Here is a 20,690-nt window from a genome sequence, read left to right as displayed (position 1 = left end):
CAACTACCGAAGAAATTATCATAAAATTGAATTTTGAATTTTCATTCTTTAGTTTCCTCCAGCATTTTATTTTTATACCTCTAACATAATATAAAACTATTTAATTCCTTACTTGTATATATAGATTTGATTTTGTTAAGAAAATATAAAGAATTTTTACTTTAATAGCCTTGCAGAATTTATCCATTTTTTATATATAATAACCATGCAAATTTTATTTTATTTACCAATCTTTAATTTTATTTTCTTGGAAAAATAAGTTTGATAATACACCAAATCTATAAAACCTAACATTTTTTTATAAAATTTAGCCATTAACAGACAACATGCCGTATGGACAAAGAACACGGTTTACAGGGATGACTGCCAACATGCAAGATAGGTCAAAAGTTATCAAGCCTTGTCAAATGTCTAATTTAATCTCTGTTTATATTCTCAATCTAATAGTTCTAATTGAAATTTTATATTAATTATAAATTATTTAATTAAACGTTGGCAATTATTCTCCAAGTGGAGATACAACTCCCATACTAGCATTGTTTTCTAGTTTTTAATAGGAAAAAAAAAAAAAAAAGATGCTCTTCCTCATCAATTGTGAGAAGGCAACAACATTTGGCAAACTTTTTTCCAAAAAAAATGGTTAAAAATTAATGACGTAAAAACGCTCATAACTCAAATTATGTTATGGAATAAAGGAATTACTCGGATTAATAAAAAAACCATGTTATACAAAAAATAAAAAAAAAAATTAACCGGGTAAATAAATCACACCGTTTCATTTGATTTTTATTAAACCCGGCTTGAACCAGATGTGTAAATCAATAAATTCCTGAGTCAACCTCAACACGGAATAACATGAGGAGTTGGTAGGCAAATCTTGAAGACAAATAAAGAGCACATGTTGAATCTTCTTCACCAACCAACTATAATGCTGACTTTTGGAAAGCTGTCAACTCTTTCCTACCTTGAATTTGAGGAAGCCCGTGGATTCTCTCACAAAACCATTGGCAATGGCCACCTAACTTCCTACCCCCACTCCTCCACCTCTATATAAACCCATTTCCCTCCTCCCATCTCTCAAAATCATACCATTTCCCAGCATCCCTTCTTCTAACAATGGCTTCTTTTGTTACAAAATCAATGGGTTTCACTCTTTTAGCAGTAGCATCTGTTTCATGCATAAAGTTTGCATGCCCTAACCTGTCTACATATTTCTCACCGCTACCCCTCTCTGTCATCCTCCCTCTACTTCCACTAATCGTTTACTTGTTTAGCTCCGTTTTTACCAAGTCTTCAACTAGCGACCTACCTCCTGGCCCCGTCTCGTACCCAATGTTTGGCAATTGGCTCCAAGTTGGCAATGACCTGAACCACCGTCTTCTAGCTTCTATGTCACAAACATATGGTCCTGTGTTCCTACTTAAACTTGGTTCAAAGAACCTAGCAGTTGTATCCGACCCTGAACTAGCCAACCAGGTCCTGCACACACAGGGTGTTGAATTCGGGTCTCGCCCACGTAACGTTGTCTTCGATATCTTCACCGGCAATGGACAAGACATGGTGTTCACGATCTATGGTGAGCATTGGAGAAAAATGCGTAGAATCATGACACTACCGTTTTTCACCAACAAAGTTGTGAACCAATACAGTACTTCATGGGAGCAGGAAATGGACCTTGTGGTCGATGACCTTCGAGACAATGAGAAAGTTAGGACCGAAGGGATTGTCATCAGAAAACGTCTGCAGCTGATGTTGTACAACATTATGTACAGGATGATGTTTGATGCAAAATTTCAGTCACAGGAGGACCCTTTGTTTGTTCAAGCAACTAGGTTTAATTCCGAGAGAAGTCGGCTGGCACAAAGTTTTGAGTATAATTATGGAGATTTTATCCCTTGGCTTAGACCATTTTTAAGGGGGTACTTGAACAAGTGCAGGGATTTGCAGCAGAGAAGGCTAGCTTTCTTCAACAACAATTATATTGAGAAAAGAAGGTAAGTAATCACTAATCTTCTCTCTCTCTCTCTCTCTCTCTCTCTCTCTCTGTAAAATGATCATCTGATTTCTCGCAACATTCCTTTTTAGCTCTAATTTGACCTTAAATTTGTGGTTTTACAGGAAAATAATGGCTGCCAATGGAGAGAAGCACAAGGTAAGCTGTGCCATGGATCACATAATACAGGCTCAAATGAAGGGAGAAATCAGTGAAGAAAATGTACTTTACATTGTGGAGAACATTAATGTTGCTGCTATAGAGACAACATTGTGGTCTATGGAATGGGCCATAGCTGAACTGGTCAATCATCCGACTGTTCAGAGGAAGATCAGAGATGAAATCAGAGCCGTCCTAAAGGGAAGTCCAGTTACAGAATCTAACCTGCATGAGCTACCATACTTGCAAGCCACAATAAAAGAGACATTAAGGCTACACACCCCAATTCCCTTGTTGGTGCCACATATGAACCTTGAAGAAGCAAAGCTGGGAGGGTTTACCATTCCTAAAGAGTCAAAGGTGGTCGTCAATGCATGGTGGCTAGCTAACAGCCCTGAATGGTGGGAGAAACCATCAGAATTCCGGCCAGAGCGATTCTTAGAAGAAGAACGTGACACAGAGGCCATCGTTGGTGGAAAGGTTGATTTTCGGTTCCTACCATTTGGCGTGGGTAGACGTTCCTGCCCAGGGATCATACTTGCAATGCCAATACTAGGACTGATTGTTGCAAGACTGGTGTCGAATTTTGAGATGATACCTCCTCCTGGGATGGAGAAGATTGATGTGAGTGAAAAAGGAGGGCAGTTCAGCCTGCACATTGCAAGCCATTCCACTGTTGTTTTCAAACCAATCAAAGCATGATCTCATCACAAGTTCAGCTTCCTAGGCATGTATCAAATCGCTAGCTTGGTTGCTCGTAAAACCTCACTTTTACTCTTCATTATTCTCGATATTGTGAGATTTTTTTTTTTTTAATAAAGCTTTGAATATGTAACACATTGTCTTCTCTTTTACAAAATTGCAGACAGAAATAAGATTAATTTCTAGTAGTCTGCTATGCATGGTTATTTAAAACTTCATCAATCAATAGAAAACAATTCGAAAAGAGAAGGCATCAAACACTGTTGTTATCTTCCCTAGAAAACTGATACATGAAACATATCTAATCTGCATTACATGGATTGACTAGTAATTGTAAGCACCTACATAAGCTTCTGATGTCTGTCAAGTTATGTCTTAAAAAGATTCATGACATTTGTGAGGCGTTACATGGGCATAACTTTTCATCTCCATGTCACCAACTTTGTGTGTATACAATGAAATCAGCTGTCAAATATATAAGATCAACAACATGAAAGAAACTCAAAAGTGAAGGAGAAAAGGAGATGGAACCTATAGTTGCCAGTTTATAGCACATCTTAAGTGGCCACCACGGTATAATTGTTGCAAGGTAAGAACTTTTGTGCTCATGGGCACCCCACACAACAAATGCCTGCAAAAAGACAACTTACAGGTAAAGAGAATTTGCAAACATGATACCTCAACGAAGGCTTTCGCTGGCAGCTGCAAATTTACTCTCCATACTGACTTCACGCAACTGAAAAAGAGGCAAGTGTTGAAAATTACCCTCAAGCTTCTTGGATTTTTCTGGAAGCACTTACTACTTGTGTAAATGATTCAATATATATATATATATATATATATATATATATATATAAACAGCTGCAAAAGAAGGCTTTTATTGTTTCCAGGTTCAAGTGATAGCCAGCCTGGGCAGGATGGATAAATCCAGAGAGCATACTGGGATTTTGTAGACACTATTTTAGAGAATATTGTGTGAGGACCACCAGATGAACCACTCGACAACTTTCTCTTTGGTGAGAAGTAGCACGAGGACAGCAAATGATGTTTTAGAAAGAATATTTCACAAATAACCTGGTTCAAAAAGTCATCTAGTCTTCTTGAACTTTTGATAACGCTACCCTCAAAGATATCAGTCATTTGCATTACCTCAGAAATACTACCTCCCTGAAAAAAGGGAAGAAAAAAGCATTATTAAAAAAAAATGCAAATTCAGTCCGGCTGGAATGCAATCTTAATAACCAAATCAAAGAAACAAAAAAAAATTGATGGCCAAATCCATCAACCAGCCTAGACATTCTGGACCTTAGAGGAATTAGAAACTGTTCAGAAATAAGTCATATAATCACATTGCAGAGACAAACTGAAATGATTGCACAGAGAGAGAGAGAGAGAGAGAGTGAGAGAGATTAGTGGCTAAACCAAAACGTTTCCCTATTATCAGTGACTCGATAGCCAATTTGATCAAGTTGCCAAACACCAAGTTTGGATGTCGATAACATTACAAAGAATACTACTGAACATGATCCCTCCAGAATTTTCATACTAATTTAGAAATTTTCCCAAACCAGACATCGATCAGGAAAAGAAAAGGGGCATACCCAAGTTAACATCCCATTGCCATTCCTAAACATTACATGAAAGCAGCAAAAAAAATTTAAAGACAAGTATAAAACACTAACCTTTGACCAACAGTAAATCACATCCATCAAGAATGGTCTGACTGTTGATTCTACATATTCATCGACATTTATGTCCAATTTGCATTCAAATTGTATCTGTAATCATGCAAAAAGACATTTTTAACTATCCTTAATGAGTTAATTTCATAATATGAACAAAATGAAGGCAAGGAGACATAGCAACCTCTGCTATTTTTCATGCACTCTCTTGAAGTTGCTGTAATGGTTTAGCAAGTTCTGTTCTCAACTGTATCTGCTCACTTGACTTGTCTACTGGAATGAAGCAACTAGCAAGGGCAGCCACTTGGTGATGATCAAGATCGTTGAAAGTACCTGTTAAAAAATCATCAAAGGATATAAATAAAGGCGGATGAAATGAGTGGGTCAGTCTTATATCATGCATCTAAGACTCCCAGCAACCTGGACAGAGAAACCCAGCCAGAAATAAAATAAGATTTGCAGTGCATGAACCATCATGAGATGGTCTTTAAACTCACCATTGAACATCAGTTCTGTAACAAGTAACTCATCTCCTGTGTCTATTAAGCAGGCTGCTCTTCCCTTTAGCTGGACAACACCATCAGCATCTATATGTCCAAGTCTTTTCAAGACTCGCGATCGGTTCTTGAGTTCTTCACGAAATTTTTGAAGCTGCAAACAATAGTGAATCAAATTAAAAGAAAATGCAACTGGAAAACTGATGTAACTAAGCTTGAAGACAGTAGATAATAACAAGCCCAACATCAACAAAAGCAAATACTAGAAACACTTTGAATAAAAGTTGGGACAAGAACAGCAACTCAAGTTCGCATGCTTATGCTATTTTTCAACTCTATTCTGTGTGGCTGCATTGTTCAGGTATGAACACCCAATAAAGATTTACAGTCAACACCACTGTGCAGCCAGCAGATTCTCCAATGTCTCTTTTGGAGTACACTAAAAACATCACAGGATGTAAAGAGGAAAATCACGATACAATGGGTGAATTTAAACAAGAAAGCAACTACCAACTACAAATGTTATTGCACTCACAACCACATACCTCACTATCTATTCAAGGAACAAAGCACCCGTGCACCTAATTTATCACTCGCAACCACATACCCAACTATCAATTCAAGGAACAAATTATTTGGCTGACCTCACCCATGCAACTAGTTTATCATGATTTATTTTAAATGCGATTTGATGCTTGATTATGCAATCAAGAGACATTCTTAAAATGACAAGCATTTTCTTCCTTTCCCTTTTTCTGTTTAATAGAAATCAGAACTACATTAGTAATTTCATGCAATAAGATCAATCAAAGTTTATTCCACGAGGCATTCTCCTCCATCAGGATTTCAGAAATATACATCACACATGCCGAATCCATATCACAGATAGATCTAACTATATTTTACAAAGTTCAATCAAACTAGCATACAACAAGAAAAAATACCTGGGAATCACGCATTTTCGATTTGAGCTGTTGAATTTCATGATTCATCGGGAAAATTGAAACTCGGATAACTACAAATGGCACTAGAGAAGCTCCAGTTGAAGAGGTAAAGAATATTAAACACCCATCGATGCTCAATGAAGCAATAAATGAAGGGACCTTATAATAATTCAATCAACAGAGCATGTAAAAATAATAGTGCAAACCTTGACAATTTTGTATATGTCAGAACCCCCAGAAGTATTCCCACCCTTTGCAATTCTTCCACTAGCCTTACCATTTGCACTCTTATTCCCCTCACCAATTTTCTGCTTCGAGAAAGTATCCTGCAGCTTCATAAAATTGTCCTCCCTAAACTGCTCACTCTCATCAACCACAAGATATAACCCAGCACCACCCACAGGAAAGACATAATGCTGCAAAGGAGTTGGTCGAAAATCTGTGTAAACCACATGGCATGGCTGCTTATGCAAGTGACAAATCCACTCATCAAACTCAGTAGCATTCGACATTGTCGCGGAAAGAAAAACCATCTTAATCTCTGGCGGCATAAATATAATACTCGCTTGCCAAACAACCCCTCTTTCACGATCCTTCATTTAATGAATCTCATCAAAAATAACCCAAGCAACTTCCTTCAGAATCTCAGAGCCCCTATAAAGCATTCCTCTAAGAATCTCCGTAGTCATAACCAAACAGCTAGCATTAGGACAAAGAGTAACATCTCCTGTCATCAATCCAACATCTTGAAACTCCTGATGCAACTCCCTGTACTTCTGATTACTCAAAGCTTTCAACGGAGATGTATAAATAACCCTTTGCTTTTCTCTAAAAGCCATTGCAATCGCATACTCAGCAACCGCAGTTTTCCCTGCTGACGTATGAGCAGAAACTAAAACACTCTCATTCCTTTCCGAACAAGCTACAGACACCTTCTGAAAAGGGTCAAGCTCAAATTTTTAACTTTTCGCCATCTCCCCATTATACAAAGGATTCAACATGGTCCCATGAAGAGTTTCATCTTTATTCACCACATGCCCACTTGGGACCACAACTTCATGAACACAGGTCCGTGTCAAGTTCCTCTTCTTCAAAGCAGATTCTTGCTTTTGTTGAGCACCAACAATCTCTGCTTTCTCTTCCTCCTCCTCCTCCTCCTCCTTCTCAGGTTCTTTTCTCTTTGTAGGTGTCAGTGTTTCCTCCAGGTCCGTGTCTTTTCTCTTTTCTCTTTTCTCTTTGTTTTGTTGAGCATCTAAGACATGAAAAAGGAAGTACAAATTATGGGACTTCGTTAATTTTCCCCAGTTTTCTCGGGGACCATGCAGAAAAGAGAAAAAAAAACAGTGGAGGGAAAGTACCCGTTCTCTGTTTTTGGCAAATGGAGGCAGAGAAGATGGGTTCGAAATAGAGCCCTAATTATTATTATTTGGATAATTTCCATGGGTAATTTTTTGTTGGGCTGTTTTTTTTTAAATGTTATTTTCATAATTATTAAACTCGGATATGACGATCAACCCGGATTCAATAAGATATTATTATTCTGTTTTGTATTTTGTTCTTTCTATTTTCGTATGATCTTGTTTGATAATTGAGAGCTCATGAACATTCCTGAGATCAATTTATTTGCCATAAAAATCTAGCTCCTTGTAGTAACTCGTTTCTGTGTAAACACGAAGGAAAAATTCAAGATATGTCTGAATTAAATTTCCATTCATCATTTATGTTGTTTTTATTATCTTATGGTAGTTAATTTTAAATATAAACTAAATAAGAAATTGAATCAAAATATTTTAAAATTGATATATTAAGTCGGGTTTAATAATAATATCAAATAATTTTTAAAAAAAAATCTCAACTTCCAATTATTTTTCTTTAAATTGAATTATTTTTTTGCTTTTTTATTAATTTTATTTTTTAATATTTAATTGATTTTAAATTAGTATTTATAATTGATTTTTTGTTTGTTTTTTATAAAATTATATAAAAAAAAACATTATAAATTAAAAAAAAAAAAAATTGATTCAACAGAACGTGGAAGCCAGGGAACTAGTACCAATCAGAAGGAACATCAATAGCAAACAAAGATACCTTCGACTTGCTTATTTTTATTTCACCAATTTTTAATTTTTTAAACCAAAATCCACAAAGAAAAGCAAATAGACCCAAACACACGAGCCCAACCCATCAGCCCATTAATACTTCACCTCCTCTCTGACTTCAACAACAAGTAGCTAACGCTTGCGCTTCTCTTAAAGAGCAAAAAAATCCCCAGTTTTTCTTAAATTTCTAGGGTTTTTATTCTTCCTCCTCTTATTCGAATTATCTCAAATCAATGGAATCACACAAAGAAAATGAGACCAACGGCCCTCATTCCATGGGTACAACCATCATCGGCGTCACCTACAACGGCGGTGTCGTCCTCGGTGCCGATTCTCGCACCAGCACCGGTAAAAATCAAAAACTTTCTCCTCCTTCAAAAAACCTGAAAGAAAAAGACCAAAAATTTATGACTTATTCTACGGTTTTTGTTGTGGGTTTTTGTAGGAGTTTATGTAGCAAATCGTGCATCGGATAAAATCACTCAGCTTACTGATAATGTCTACTTATGCCGCTCTGGATCTGTAAATTACTATTTTTTCATATTTCTGTAAATTTTACTTTACCTTGTTTAGTTTTGTTTATTTTGGGTTTGATTTTATGTAATTTGTTGATAGGCTGCTGATTCTCAAACTGTGTCTGATTATGTGAGATATTTTCTGCATCAACACACGTAAGGGAGTTTTTTTGTGTTGATGAATGCTGTTTCTCTTTTTTCTTTTCTTTTTTGGTGTAAAGTCTTGATTTTTTTGGATGATTAGTTGAAGAGCTGATTTGGGTTTTGTGGGTTATGTGTGTAGAATACAATTGGGGCAGCCGGCGACAGTTAAGGTTGCTGCTAATCTTGTTAGGTTGTTGTCTTACAATAACAAGGTTGGTTCGGTTTTGATGCTTGTACTGTTGTGAATTTGTTTCTGATGATGGTGTTGGGTGTCTTACAATAACAGGGTTGGTTTGGTTTTGATACATTTTTTTTGTTGGTTTTTTGGCAGAATTTCTTGCAAACTGGAATGATTGTTGGGGGTTGGGATAAGCATGAAGGAGGTAAAATTTATGGAGTACCTCTTGGAGGGACACTTTTGGAGCTGCCTTTTACAATTGGAGGTGTGTGAAGTGAACTCGTTGGCATTTTGCATACCATTAGTAATTCTTTCGTGTTTTTGCTGTGATTCTTGTTGATATGTTTCTTTTTTGCACATGCACTTGTTTATTTATATCTCTCCAGCAACAGCGATAATAGAACGTTACTATTATTTCCAGCACTTGTATAATTGTTTAAGGCAACGGTATGGGTCAATGGTGGATTCCTCTCTTGCACCCATCTTGTCAGTCGCCCGTCATGTTGCCTCACCTATACCTGCCTTGTTTGCAACTGTCAATGAAAATGCAACCTGCCCTGAGGAACTTGTCAATCCCTTATTACTTCCTTGGCTGGCAGTGACAATGCTAATTAACCAGTGGCATTGCAAGAAGCAATGTGAACTGGCCATGGTGTCTTCGCTCTTTAAACTGTAGTTTGAGAAAAACACCTGCTTGCAGAGACTTAATCTTGTACCGTGAATCTAGTGTTCTTGGGATGAATGATAGGTTACTCTTCTTTTATGTCATCAGAAGGTGGTACATATTGACTGGTTAAGCTTGAGTGAACCACCATTGTCTGATATATTACAAGGGAATAAACCACCATTGTCTGCAGTAGTTGGAGTTGTTACAATTATGTAAATTTTGACTACTATGTCGTCATCCTATGGAAAATGGACTAATAAACTGCATCAGTTGATTAATTGTTTTTATCTGCATGTGGCATGCAGGATCAGGATCTTCTTACTTGTATGGTTTCTTTGATCAAGCATGGAAGGATGGGATGACCCAAGAAGAAGCTGAGGTATGTAGTCTAACCTGTGTGTTTGTAAATAAGTGAACATAATAAATTTTTATGGTCTAAACTAGTGGCTTGTCTAGATTGAAATCTGTTTCTTTTTGGTCTTGTCATAGTAACAAGTTTTTTAGTAGTTGTTCAATAATACTCCATGGTTTCACTAAAGTGTATTTGGCCTTGTTTTGCTGTTGGCTAATATACTAATGATAGATTTTTCTAGAATCATGAACTTTAATTTTTCTTTTTTTTATTTTTTTTTTCTTTTTCATGAGAATCATATTGAACCTTATTGGATAGACTGTTGGTGCTTGCTTCCATCGTAAATTTTTGCATACTAGAAACATGTTCTTGTCTTAGAGTGATTCTTTCCGAGCCTCATGGTTAGGCAATGGCTAAGAAGTTGCCTCTGGCTTCTTTTCTCCCCCCTAAACATTATTTTTTGCGCCTTCACTGTGCCTAGACCTGCTTCTTCTTTTTTCCCTTCTTGAGAATATTTGCTGTCTTTATTATGCCATTTACTGCCTTGCCGTTTGTGATGCTTGTGATTTCTTGCAGCAATTAGTGGTGAAAGCAGTTTCTCTTGCTATTGCTCGTGATGGGGCGAGTGGTGGTGTTGTTCGGACTGTCACTGTATGTTGCTGATTCTTCTCTCATTCTTCTCTTTCCATTTGCCTCGTCTAACCGTCATATTTGTTCAGACAATCATGGTATTTTAATTAGTAGGGCATGATGGGATAAATTAGTTTGGAAAACAACTTCTCCATCACTTCCCGTTTACTCATTCAATCACCTTAAAAACAAGCTCGTATCAGTTGCACATGGAATGCGTAGAAAAACTTTTATATTTGTTTCTGCTAATTTTATGTCAATCAAATGTTCGTTACACAGATCAACTCAGAAGGCGTGTCAAGAAAGTACTACCCTGAGGACAAGCTCCCACGATGGCACGAGGAGCTGGAGCCACAGAATTCCCTGTTGGACATTTTGTCATCATCTAGTCCTGAGCCAATGGTCACTTAAGAGAATGCTCCATGATGTTCGGCATCGAATGTCTTGAGAAAATGATGCCAGACACTTGTTCTCTTTAAGAAAATGCCTCGTGATGTCATGTACTGAGTGCTGTGAGCGATGTTTTTCTTGTGCATTGTTATGCTAAGAAAAGTACTTTCGCCGATGTAATGACTATTTTTCTGATTTCGCGTATCTTTGTGTTGATGAATCTACCATTTGCTTTAATCAAGGATGACCGTTTCATAAGAAGCATAGGCCATTAAAAATGGCAGATGACACGTATCATATTATTACTTGCATTATTATGGTCAGTGTAATTTCACAACATAGAATGTAATTTGAGGAAGGGAGAGGGAGACTTTTACCATAGCACCTTGAAACCTTCAAATTTAGAGGCTATTCTATTGCAAAACTGAAGTACATTACACATTTAAACTCGGAACTCAGCATCCAAATTTATGATTTTGCTGCTACAATACATTTGAGGGGGAGAATTCTTGACCATTGCAAACATAGTTAACTAAAGGCATCACGACAGCATCAAGTAGGTAGGCTTAAAGGGTAAGCACCAAACTGGATTCTTCACCGAGCAGAATTAATCAACTTTTGGACCAAGGGATTGATGGTTCGGGTGCAAAAACCTCTAGTTTCGTGCTTCTGACCTGTGTTTTCTAATGTACAACTAGGCTAAGAGGGAAAAATTGAGCTCTAACTGGCCTAGAACAGGTTTGCAATCTCACTTGCTCATTGCAGGTGCCTGGAAAAATCCAGCAGGCAGGCGATGGAAAAGCCCAGATGCGATGGAGTCATAGAAAAGCTATTAACAGAATCCTAGAAGAAATACAAGGTCCCCACGTGGAAGAAGAATTGTTGGCATCTTCGTGGGCTAATTTATGCATTGACATTATCAGAACTACTGCCAGCTTGATTAGGAAGGACAGAGTTGCCAAAATCTCCATCCAAGCTCATCTGTTGGACTTCTTGAGGAGACAGTATCTTGATGCAGCGGACACAGTTCACAAACTCTCTGAACACCCAAACAAAAGAATGTGAGGAGAGACTATAAATAGTGTTTACAGCTTGAAGACATTCCAGAAATACAAGAGACATTCAAAATTTATGAGCAAGTCAATATAAATTAGTCCGGATGTAGAGATCATAAGACTTTCACATATCGCTTAATCTATGACTCGGGATCCCCTTCGACACAGAATTGAGAAGAAAAATTGCCATCTTCGACAGAAGAAACAGGTGACTTCACCAGAAATTTACTTAACTAAATTGAAATTGTTCTTGTTTGGTGTAGTAAAGTCTTCCAAGGAAAAAAATAGAACGTAATAATTCCTATACGTGGCTGCATGGAAAATTAGTCCTAAAGTAATTCCATCCAGTATCAGATTATATTTTCATTCCAAGAGATTAAATGAAACCCTCCAAGATGAAAATCATTTCAGCAAACAAGACAGAGAAAAAGCCACAAGGCAGAAAAGAGGCTGAATGAATTGAAAATGGGAATACTTGAAACCCTAAGTTTGTCTGGTTCAGTGATTGGAAAAGGGAAACTAGACGAGTATCAGGGAAGGAAAAGCTTCAAGAAACACATTTAAGGCCCTTCTGTCAGAAAGAAAGAAACTAATATTTTGAAGTGATGACATAGGAGGTTCTGCGTGTAGTATAATCTACCCAGCACATTCTCTATGGTAAGTACTATGAGAACATTTTCATACTTGGCTAGCTATATTTCCACCAAGAGTATAAAATACAATGAAATATCATAGAAATTAGAAGAGTTATGAGGGCTAGAGGGCTTACTCCCAAGGGTCATCCCCCACTAGCAGGACATCATTCTCGTGATCAGTGTAAACAAGTTTCCAGCCTATCCTTTGTTGATTTTCCAACTGTCCCTCTATACCAAACCTACGAGCCAGATCCTGCTTAAGCTCGTCATAACCTGAATACCGTGTTATGTCAATTGACCTTCCTACAGCTCCACGTTTGTACACCTTTACAGTAAACATCAACCAACTTATAAATAGAAGGCCAAGCAGAAGAAATAACAGGGACAGATATGAATGTATAAGAGAAAGATACAGCAAGTATAGCAAGTGTGGGCATGCACATTAATGTGTGCATATAAGAAATAGCATTATATGGATGAAAACAACAAACCTTTGTATATGTTCGCATTCGCTGAAACTGTTGCTGTGGAGGAGCCCAAGAACCACTATTCAATAAGCTACTGTCATTGATTGTTGAGTCAATTGAATTGAATGGCATATCTGGAACTCCAAATGACTTGGAAACAATTGCCGATGAAAGCTCCTGTTGAGGATCTTTAGAATTTTCACAATTTGTAAGCATGCCTCCTGAAGAGAGATTATTTGAGAAGTCCTTCCCCGGCCCCATCATGCCCTTTGTTAATAAATGGTCAGAATTCATTGGCATCACAAGTTGGCTATCAATGTTTGTTCCATATAAAATATTATTCCTCGGGTCTCCCTGGAGCTCCCCATCATGGCTTGTGTCTCTCAACAACACTGATTGGGGATTATATGACAGTGAATTGTTGTTCTGCTGCAAATGGAAATCATTTTGTGAAAGGCAAACAGAAGTTGTAGAAGATGATGTGTCCAAATAATCTATCTGGGCAGCTACCCCATTTAGGTATGTTTGTGAGGAAAATAATCCAGGGTTTTGATTCTTGGAGATGTTCAATGACGGCTTAACCTCGGATTTCTGCAGCAGATCTTTAACTAAATTACCATTAGAGGACACGGTTTCCAATGCACTAGGGCTAAAGAGTGTCACGGCAGACTGAGCCATGTCCTCTCCCATTGCTGTGCTTCGGTGGGCCCAACCGTTGATCATTGGTTGAACTATGTTTGGACAATTGTTTGTGGAAGGTGAAGTAGAACAAGAAGGAACATCATCAGTGATACCAGACTGTCCTGGTCCAGCTGCTGCAGTCAATATACTGCTACCAGTTGTGGAGAGCTGATTGGCCATTGAGCTTGGCGGAAGTCCCATGTGACCAGCCATTTCTGACAATAGCATGACGCCAGAATGCTGTTGTTGAGGTTTCAGCTGTTGAGGCAGATGTGAGAATCGAGTATTGATTTGGTTGTTATTCCTAGTCATCTGCTGTGGAATAGTATTTGGCTGAGGGAGAGAAGTGGGTGTTGTTTGAGGGATTTCCAACATTTGGCTGGGTGTCATGGACCTAGAAAAACTCTGGGATGCATCCAGCAGCTGCCTTTGTGAATCTTGAAGCTGTCCAAGTTGACCAGCCTGCTGCATAGCAGATTGCTGGGCTGAAACTGATTGCTGTTGCTGTTGCTGTTGCTGTTGCTGTTGCTGTTGCTGCTGAAGCTTCTGCATCAGTTGAGACTGAATCTGATTGTCAGACATTTGCATATGTTGGTTTACTTGATCAGACAACTGATTTTGCATTAGGCTTTGCTGCTGGTTCTGACCCATAATATGTTGCTGTTGATTCTGCTGCTGCTGGTGCAAGGTTTGCGGAAGGTTTCTAAGAAGCTGATGGCTTTGAATAGATGGCTGTTGCTGAAGAATGTTATTGGTCTGGGCAAGAGTTTGAGGCTGCAGAAGTTGGGCTTGAACTTGACTTGAGGGTAGAGTTTGAGCCATCATATTTTGCCTCGATTGTTGAGTGATGTCACCCATCTGTTGCTGTGACTGTATGATGGAACCCAGTGGGTTGAGCAAGGACTGTAGCTTTGGAAGCTGATCAAGCTGTTGTGCTTGCTGAGGCAGCCTTTGGGCATTGAACTGTAAGTTGTTTGGCTGAGGCATTTGAGGTGATGACAAGCCTAACTGGCGAGAAAGATCGCCTCCAGGAAGATTCTGCAGAACAGACCCTGACAACGATTGCATATAATTGGGCTGCATTGAGTTTGCCAGTGAAGGGTTTTGCTGCATGTTCATTCGCTGGGCTAGGCTTAGGCCGGGGAGAACCTGGGGATCTTTCATGTAGATATCATCACCAAGCCAAGGCATGGTCCTCTTGAATAGGCTATCTAAATCAGTGGAATCATCATCTGCAAAAGTAAAGGTGACAGGCAAGTCAGGTTTACTCTAATAGAAACACTGAAAATTTGAAAGCCCAAAATCATGGTCAAGCTTGAAAGTGCTTTGGCATTATTCAATTTCATGAAGAGAGTGAGAAGCACCTTCAAGATTTTAATCACCATATTAGCACATTTGGTCCCAACAGATCACATGCAGAAACCTTGATAGTCAAACTTCGATGCAGAAAAGATAAAACAGTAGAACATATCCTATCAAAGCCTCTCCCACATCATTACTCTCTTGACAATTTGATAGTATCAACCAGATGATGCCATTAACAATTACACAAGACATAGGAAGGATGGATTAATGGAAATAAATAGCAAACAGCACATGTAATTCAATCAAAATGCCTAGCAATAGGGTAACCTAACCAAAATTCCTGGGTGACATGGTCAGCGAAGAACTCATGAAAAACACAAAGCAGAAATGACTAGAAGAGTACGCCAGTTAACATTAAGGCTATAAATTTCCTATACTGTAAGAAGCTGATCGCAACTTATATTGTACCTAGCATTCCCGGTTGCCTTGGATGCTTAGATCTAAAAAATGGAGGAGGACATATGAAAAATGGAGCAGTCACTGGTTCAATCTCCCAGATTGAGACTCGATTGCGTCTTTCACCAGCAGTTGACTCATCCCAACCAACCTATGAAAGAACATTGAGTGTTTAAATTGTAATGTAATTCGGAAGTAAATTTGGCATGATTAGAATAAAAAAAAAAAAAAAAAAAAAAAAGATGCTACAATCTTTACCTGCAAATTACGCCATTGTGAGTTTTTCCATCTTACAGCGTCAAGATCACTGATACCAGTAATGGTGCCCATATGCCTGTAGTACAGATTCATTTTCTTTAACTTTCTAAGTGAAGGAGAAAATTGAGATTACCATTTTCTAAGAACAACCGGCAAAGAATCTAGGAATCAAGCACCAGATCAATATGAACAGGTGCCAATCAGATCAACTAAAACTCTTTCCAGATTGAAATTAATCAGAAGACACATCCTAAATTCACTACAACATGCCCTGAGGCCTCAAAATAATTCCATTTCAACTTCATAATTCTTGAAATCAATAATGTTAACAAATGACATTTAAGAACTGCAAAGAGATAACATTGCACCTTCTTGTTCCTGACTCTTCAGTTTCAAACATCATGCGGAAGCGCATGCCAAGTGATATTTGGTTGCTGTACACTGCCTTGTAATACTTGGCTAAAGGGATAACAAATTCTGATGGACTTGCCCTGCATAAAAATGCATCTGGTGTCAATTAATCCAATACACTCACAACCTATTTTATATTATTACGGTAAATGTTAAACATAAGCATGATACGATGAAAAATAAAATAATTACCTTGGATTATAGTACACGGTAAAGGGGCTATTGTTTGCTGCTGCATGGGCTGCAGCAGCTAGGATCCCAATATGCATGCTATCACTTGACAATACCGATGATGATAAGTTGGTAGGTTGCCTGTTAGCCCGTCTGATGCCCAATAGAAGCTGCTGCTTTTCATCTCTAACCATAAATAGCAAGTATCATTAGTTTGATTAAGAGGGCATGTTTACCATAAGAAAGTGACCTGAACTTGAAATGCATTCATACAAGATTTAAGATGCCTATGAATATGAATATGAAAAATCAAATTTCAGTAAATTAAGTCATTTTACACGTAATTCAAGGAATCTGAATTCATTAATCTTTACCTCATAAATAAAACTGAGTCACCGGAAAAAAGCCTCTTCCCACTTACAAATAAACTCCACCCAGTTGTAAGCAAGTGACGCTTTGGTTGTCCTGGGTTTAGAGAAACCAGGAACTTACATAAGATAACAACAACTTTGACAACAAACGAATAAGCAATTGTAGGTATAGTTCAACTAATCATACTTCATGGGTACTGCATAATTAACATACCACGATAGATATGCCGGAAAGTCCAAACATTTTCATGCAGATCCCTAGCTACAAGTTCTTGAGCAGGTGGTTGCATGGAGAAATCCTATACAAGGGAAGGGGAAAAGATTAAATATTGCTATAAAGACTAACATGGACACCATGTAGAACTAAAGGAGAACAGCTTACAAGAGGCGGGAATGTCTTTTCAGCTGCACGGCGAGGCACGGAGAAACCTCCATGAGTGCTTGTATCACTTGCTGTCAATGTTTTACAGAAAAACTCTGTCTGTGGTTTATTTAACTTCAGTGCAAGATCTGACCTCAATAATGCATCCTTGTCAAACTGCAAAAGGTTGCTGATAGATTCAGTTGGAGTTAGCGGCTAAAAACATGCTAAGGCCATTTTAAGATTTTTTGGACATTGCATTGGGATCAGTTATAGCCAGTTCATTTGTAGGTGCTTTCCTTAATTAGTCCACACAACTAAAGCAAGTATACTTTTTTGAGTTATTATGAATCAAATCCTTACAGAAGAAACAGGTTGAAGTGTCATCTGAACATAAACTTCATCTGTTTCAGGGTCCGCCTACAAAATCAGACACAAGAACTAAAATAATTGAGTCACCAAATAAAGAATTTTATGATGTTAGAGATGAAGGCCAGAGAAGGTCAGCTTTTATACATGTAAGGTGACATTGTGAAGGAGACATAGCAGCTTCGATGGAAGATTTGGGTAGTTTGGAATTTGCGCATTCACGTCCTTCTTCAAAGATGCTGCTACCTGAAATCAGTAATTTTACTCTCAAGTACCAGCATGGACTGACTTCTAAAGGAGGAAAACCAAAAGGACATAAAATTCCATCCACAACATCCATTAAAAACCAATTTATAACAAAGTATTTTTTCACGTTACACCTACTGGTTCTTTCACCTTGTTCAGTGGAAATGGAGTACTTATAGAAGCAGCAAAAAAAATGTCATGGTTAAAAATTACATCACAAGTAAATTGGCATTCAAACACGCAGTGATCTGTGAGACTCTTGATAATTAACTTTAATAGTAAAAGAAATGTTGGTTAACATAAACTACAGAAGTCAAAAACTAAAAAAAAATCATAAAAGTTTTTCTTTTTATTATTTGATCAGCTAATATTACAGTTGCTAGGAAAAAAACTTCCATGGACCACAAGTTGACTTGATAAAAACAAGCCAAATGATCTGATGCAATGACATTTTAGTACTTAAAAGAGCACATGACAACCAGGTAATACATACCAAGAGAATGTTTCTATTATAACCCTAGCTAAATTAAGTCAAGTCCCACATAATCTGAATCAAGGCAAAAAGGGTAACTTCAACTTGCCACCTGAAATAGTACCCTCAAAAGTAAATCCGAAACCTTGATCTACTTTTCCTTTCCTTATAATCTACCTATTTATTGCACCCAACTAACCAGTTTAGGTAAAATTCATAAAGCTTAGCCCACTCTAGATCAAAACCCTGACACATCATTTACCACAAATAATCAGCCGATAAATCCAATAAAAGGAGGAGGTAGGTTAAAAGTATTCACATTATTGACACAAAACAGCAACAGAAAATGACTAACCTGTTCACTATGCCCTTGAGGGAAGTAGACCACATGAGTTCCGGCCGCCGGCAAGTTCACCAGTGGTCCTGCACATGCTTGCCATAACTCAGGGTTTATGCTCTTCTTCTCTACCCCTGCATCATCCCCACGTGTCACAAACTCATTAGTTAATAAAATCCTCATATATTTTCCTCTTCCTTGTACCTTTGTTTGTTTCCTGGGAAAAAAATCAAACCCGGAAAAGGAAAAGGAAACAAAACTTGCAAGACAATATTGTTTTCAAGCACTGAAGAAACAACTACATAAACAAATAGATAGATAAATACACAGAAAAACGGATTCCAAAAATATAGAGACAAACACAGCTCTTACAAACCAATGTAATAGAGACAAAACTAGCACAGAACAACCTTATTAGTTAGTTATTTACACATAAATCTCTAACACTTTTTTCAATGCTTTACACACATCTCCTTTAAATCTTTAATAACAACAAATAAACAAGCACAAAGTAGTAACACAAATTAAGAGATGGACCAGACCTTCACCGTTGGTGACTGCGGCGGCGGCACCGTTCGCCGGTGACTTCATGGTTTCCTTATATAAACTTAACAAAGCAAGAGTCTTTTTGATCCAAAACGAGTTCCTCACTTTCTCATGAGTTTAAACTCTTACAAGCTCTAAACGTGAGCTTCAAAAGAAACCAGTAAGGAAATTATAAAGTCGAGCAGATTTTTTAGCTTAGATCAGCTCAGCAAACAAGAAAAAAATCAAACTTTTGAAGAAATGGAATAAAGGGTGGACTTTGAACTGGAAAAAAAATATGGGGGTAGTTTGTTTGAAAGTGAGTGAGCTTTCCCGGCGATATATTCCGGCGAGGTCGCCGGAGAAACGGTGAAGAGACAAAAAAGCAGTAAAAAGGAAGAAATGGGTTTTTATGGGATTGAGAGTTTTTGCTAAGTTTTTCACAGACCAAATGTTGAAGCTTTGCCCCCTTTCTCCCCCTACATTACCCAGACAAAATTCCTCTCTTTTCCTCTCCTTTCCCTTCAATGCTCTTGCCTTGCTTTCTTGCACCTCTCTTTCTCTCTCTTGTCTTTTTATTTATTATTTTCTCTTTCCTTCTCTCTCTCTCTCTCTCTCTCTCTCTCTCTCTCTCTCTCCGGTATTTTTATATGGATTACCAAAACCTCTCTCTCACTCTTTCTGTCCTTGAAAGGGGCACTGACTTCTCACAACTAAGCAGTCAACCTCCCTACAGTAGCCTAGTTCACACGTAGGTTAGAAGTAGAGTTTACTGTCACAGATGATATAATATTTCTCAACTTAACCATTGTTAATCTCTTGTTGTTCTTCTCTTTTGTAGAGCATAGGTTTAACCTCCAAACAAAGAATAATGTTAATGTTAGTTAAGATACTTTTGTTTGTGTGATGTTGTCTATATTTTTACCCTAATCACGTAATTTTTCATAGACATTTGCTTTGATCATCACCATCACTCTCCACTAAGAGCACATTCTTTGCACATGGTCAATATCCAATCTTTTCAAGTTTCACATTGCTTTTTCCATTGCTCTACCCTTTTCCTCCTGGTTTCTTGATTAAATTATGATATCAATACTATATTATTTTCGAGAAAAAGTTGCATTCTACAATCTGTCAGCTATTTTCATATAAAGAGTTTTTTTTTCAAATTTATTACCAATTTTATCTATAAGAAATACCGAAACAAAGTCAGAATCTTCGAAGTATAACTATATCTCACATCAAAATTAGAGGTTTTATGGGGGTTTTTTATAGTTAAAAGGGAAGCATAGCCCTTGATAGAAAATCCTGAATATATACATCATAAATACAATAAAATAAAATGCTAATAATGATTGGTTTTAGGAAGCATGGTCATAATCATCACCACGAATATATACATTAATTACTCCTTAAACGGCCATTAAATTCCTGAAGGGGAAATTAGAAGTGGGCATTCCATTATTGTATGAACTGTGAAGAAGGAGGCCAGCCTCGCCTCACATTATCGCTGATTGGTCATCTCTCTTTTAAGTGGAGATCAAGAAAACATTAATCGCTTAATTACAAATCTTCCCTGATAACTACCTTCTGATGTGGCAGACAATGTCGGCGTCTG

General features: G+C 37.6%; 3 protein-coding genes and 1 pseudogene across 3 annotated transcripts; 2 read left to right on the top strand and 2 right to left on the bottom strand.

Moving 5' to 3' along the window:
* The first annotated feature begins 1,068 nt into the window (after positions 1–1,068).
* On the top strand, positions 1,069–3,040 carry LOC118042637 (cytochrome P450 CYP73A100). Its single transcript, XM_035050338.2, has 2 exons — positions 1,069–1,994; positions 2,119–3,040. The coding sequence occupies exons 1-2, from the start codon at positions 1,117–1,119 to the stop codon at positions 2,852–2,854; spliced, it is 1,614 nt and encodes a 537-aa protein (XP_034906229.1). The 5' UTR covers positions 1,069–1,116; the 3' UTR covers positions 2,855–3,040.
* Positions 3,041–3,145: 105 nt separating this feature from the next.
* LOC118042618 (DExH-box ATP-dependent RNA helicase DExH10-like) lies at positions 3,146–8,162 on the bottom strand (annotated as a pseudogene).
* A 36-nt stretch (positions 8,163–8,198) lies between these two features.
* LOC118042639 (proteasome subunit beta type-6) lies at positions 8,199–11,213 on the top strand. The gene is made up of 8 exons (XM_035050340.2): positions 8,199–8,424; positions 8,522–8,598; positions 8,692–8,747; positions 8,875–8,947; positions 9,067–9,178; positions 9,886–9,959; positions 10,509–10,583; positions 10,842–11,213. The coding sequence occupies exons 1-8, from the start codon at positions 8,310–8,312 to the stop codon at positions 10,971–10,973; spliced, it is 714 nt and encodes a 237-aa protein (XP_034906231.1). The 5' UTR covers positions 8,199–8,309; the 3' UTR covers positions 10,974–11,213.
* A 120-nt stretch (positions 11,214–11,333) lies between these two features.
* On the bottom strand, positions 11,334–19,704 carry LOC118042638 (auxin response factor 19). The gene is made up of 14 exons (XM_035050339.2): positions 19,090–19,704; positions 18,566–18,681; positions 17,640–17,738; positions 17,487–17,543; positions 17,145–17,300; positions 16,977–17,061; positions 16,766–16,856; positions 16,413–16,577; positions 16,178–16,300; positions 15,810–15,885; positions 15,564–15,702; positions 13,134–15,022; positions 12,777–12,967; positions 11,334–11,991 (listed from the first exon to the last, which is right to left on the bottom strand). Exons 1-14 carry the CDS (start codon positions 19,136–19,138, stop codon positions 11,856–11,858), a joined length of 3,372 nt encoding a protein of 1,123 aa, XP_034906230.1. The 5' UTR covers positions 19,139–19,704; the 3' UTR covers positions 11,334–11,855.
* Between the last annotated feature and the right edge of the window lie 986 nt (positions 19,705–20,690).

Source organism: Populus alba, chromosome 18 (assembly GCF_005239225.2).
Source record: "Populus alba chromosome 18, ASM523922v2, whole genome shotgun sequence".
Classification (NCBI taxonomy): domain Eukaryota; kingdom Viridiplantae; phylum Streptophyta; class Magnoliopsida; order Malpighiales; family Salicaceae; genus Populus; species Populus alba.
Note: the sequence above shows the minus strand (reverse complement) of the source record. Positions and strands in the feature narration are given on the sequence as shown.

Excerpts from the sequence above, each read along its gene's own strand:
- LOC118042637 (XM_035050338.2), top strand. The coding sequence starts at position 1,117 with ATGGCTTCTTTTGTTACAAAATCAATGGGTTTCACTCTTTTAGCAGTA. Across the intron at positions 1,995-2,118 it reads AATTATATTGAGAAAAGAAG|GAAAATAATGGCTGCCAATG; the intron begins GTAAGTAATCAC and ends GTGGTTTTACAG.
- LOC118042638 (XM_035050339.2), bottom strand. The coding sequence starts at position 19,138 with ATGAAGTCACCGGCGAACGGTGCCGCCGCCGCAGTCACCAACGGTGAA. Across the intron at positions 17,062-17,144 it reads AAAAGACATTCCCGCCTCTT|GATTTCTCCATGCAACCACC; the intron begins GTAAGCTGTTCT and ends TCCCTTGTATAG. Across the intron at positions 16,857-16,976 it reads TTTCCGGCATATCTATCGTG|GACAACCAAAGCGTCACTTG; the intron begins GTATGTTAATTA and ends CTCTAAACCCAG.
- LOC118042639 (XM_035050340.2), top strand. The coding sequence starts at position 8,310 with ATGGAATCACACAAAGAAAATGAGACCAACGGCCCTCATTCCATGGGT. Across the intron at positions 8,425-8,521 it reads CGATTCTCGCACCAGCACCG|GAGTTTATGTAGCAAATCGT; the intron begins GTAAAAATCAAA and ends GGGTTTTTGTAG. Across the intron at positions 9,179-9,885 it reads GCTGCCTTTTACAATTGGAG|GATCAGGATCTTCTTACTTG; the intron begins GTGTGTGAAGTG and ends TGTGGCATGCAG.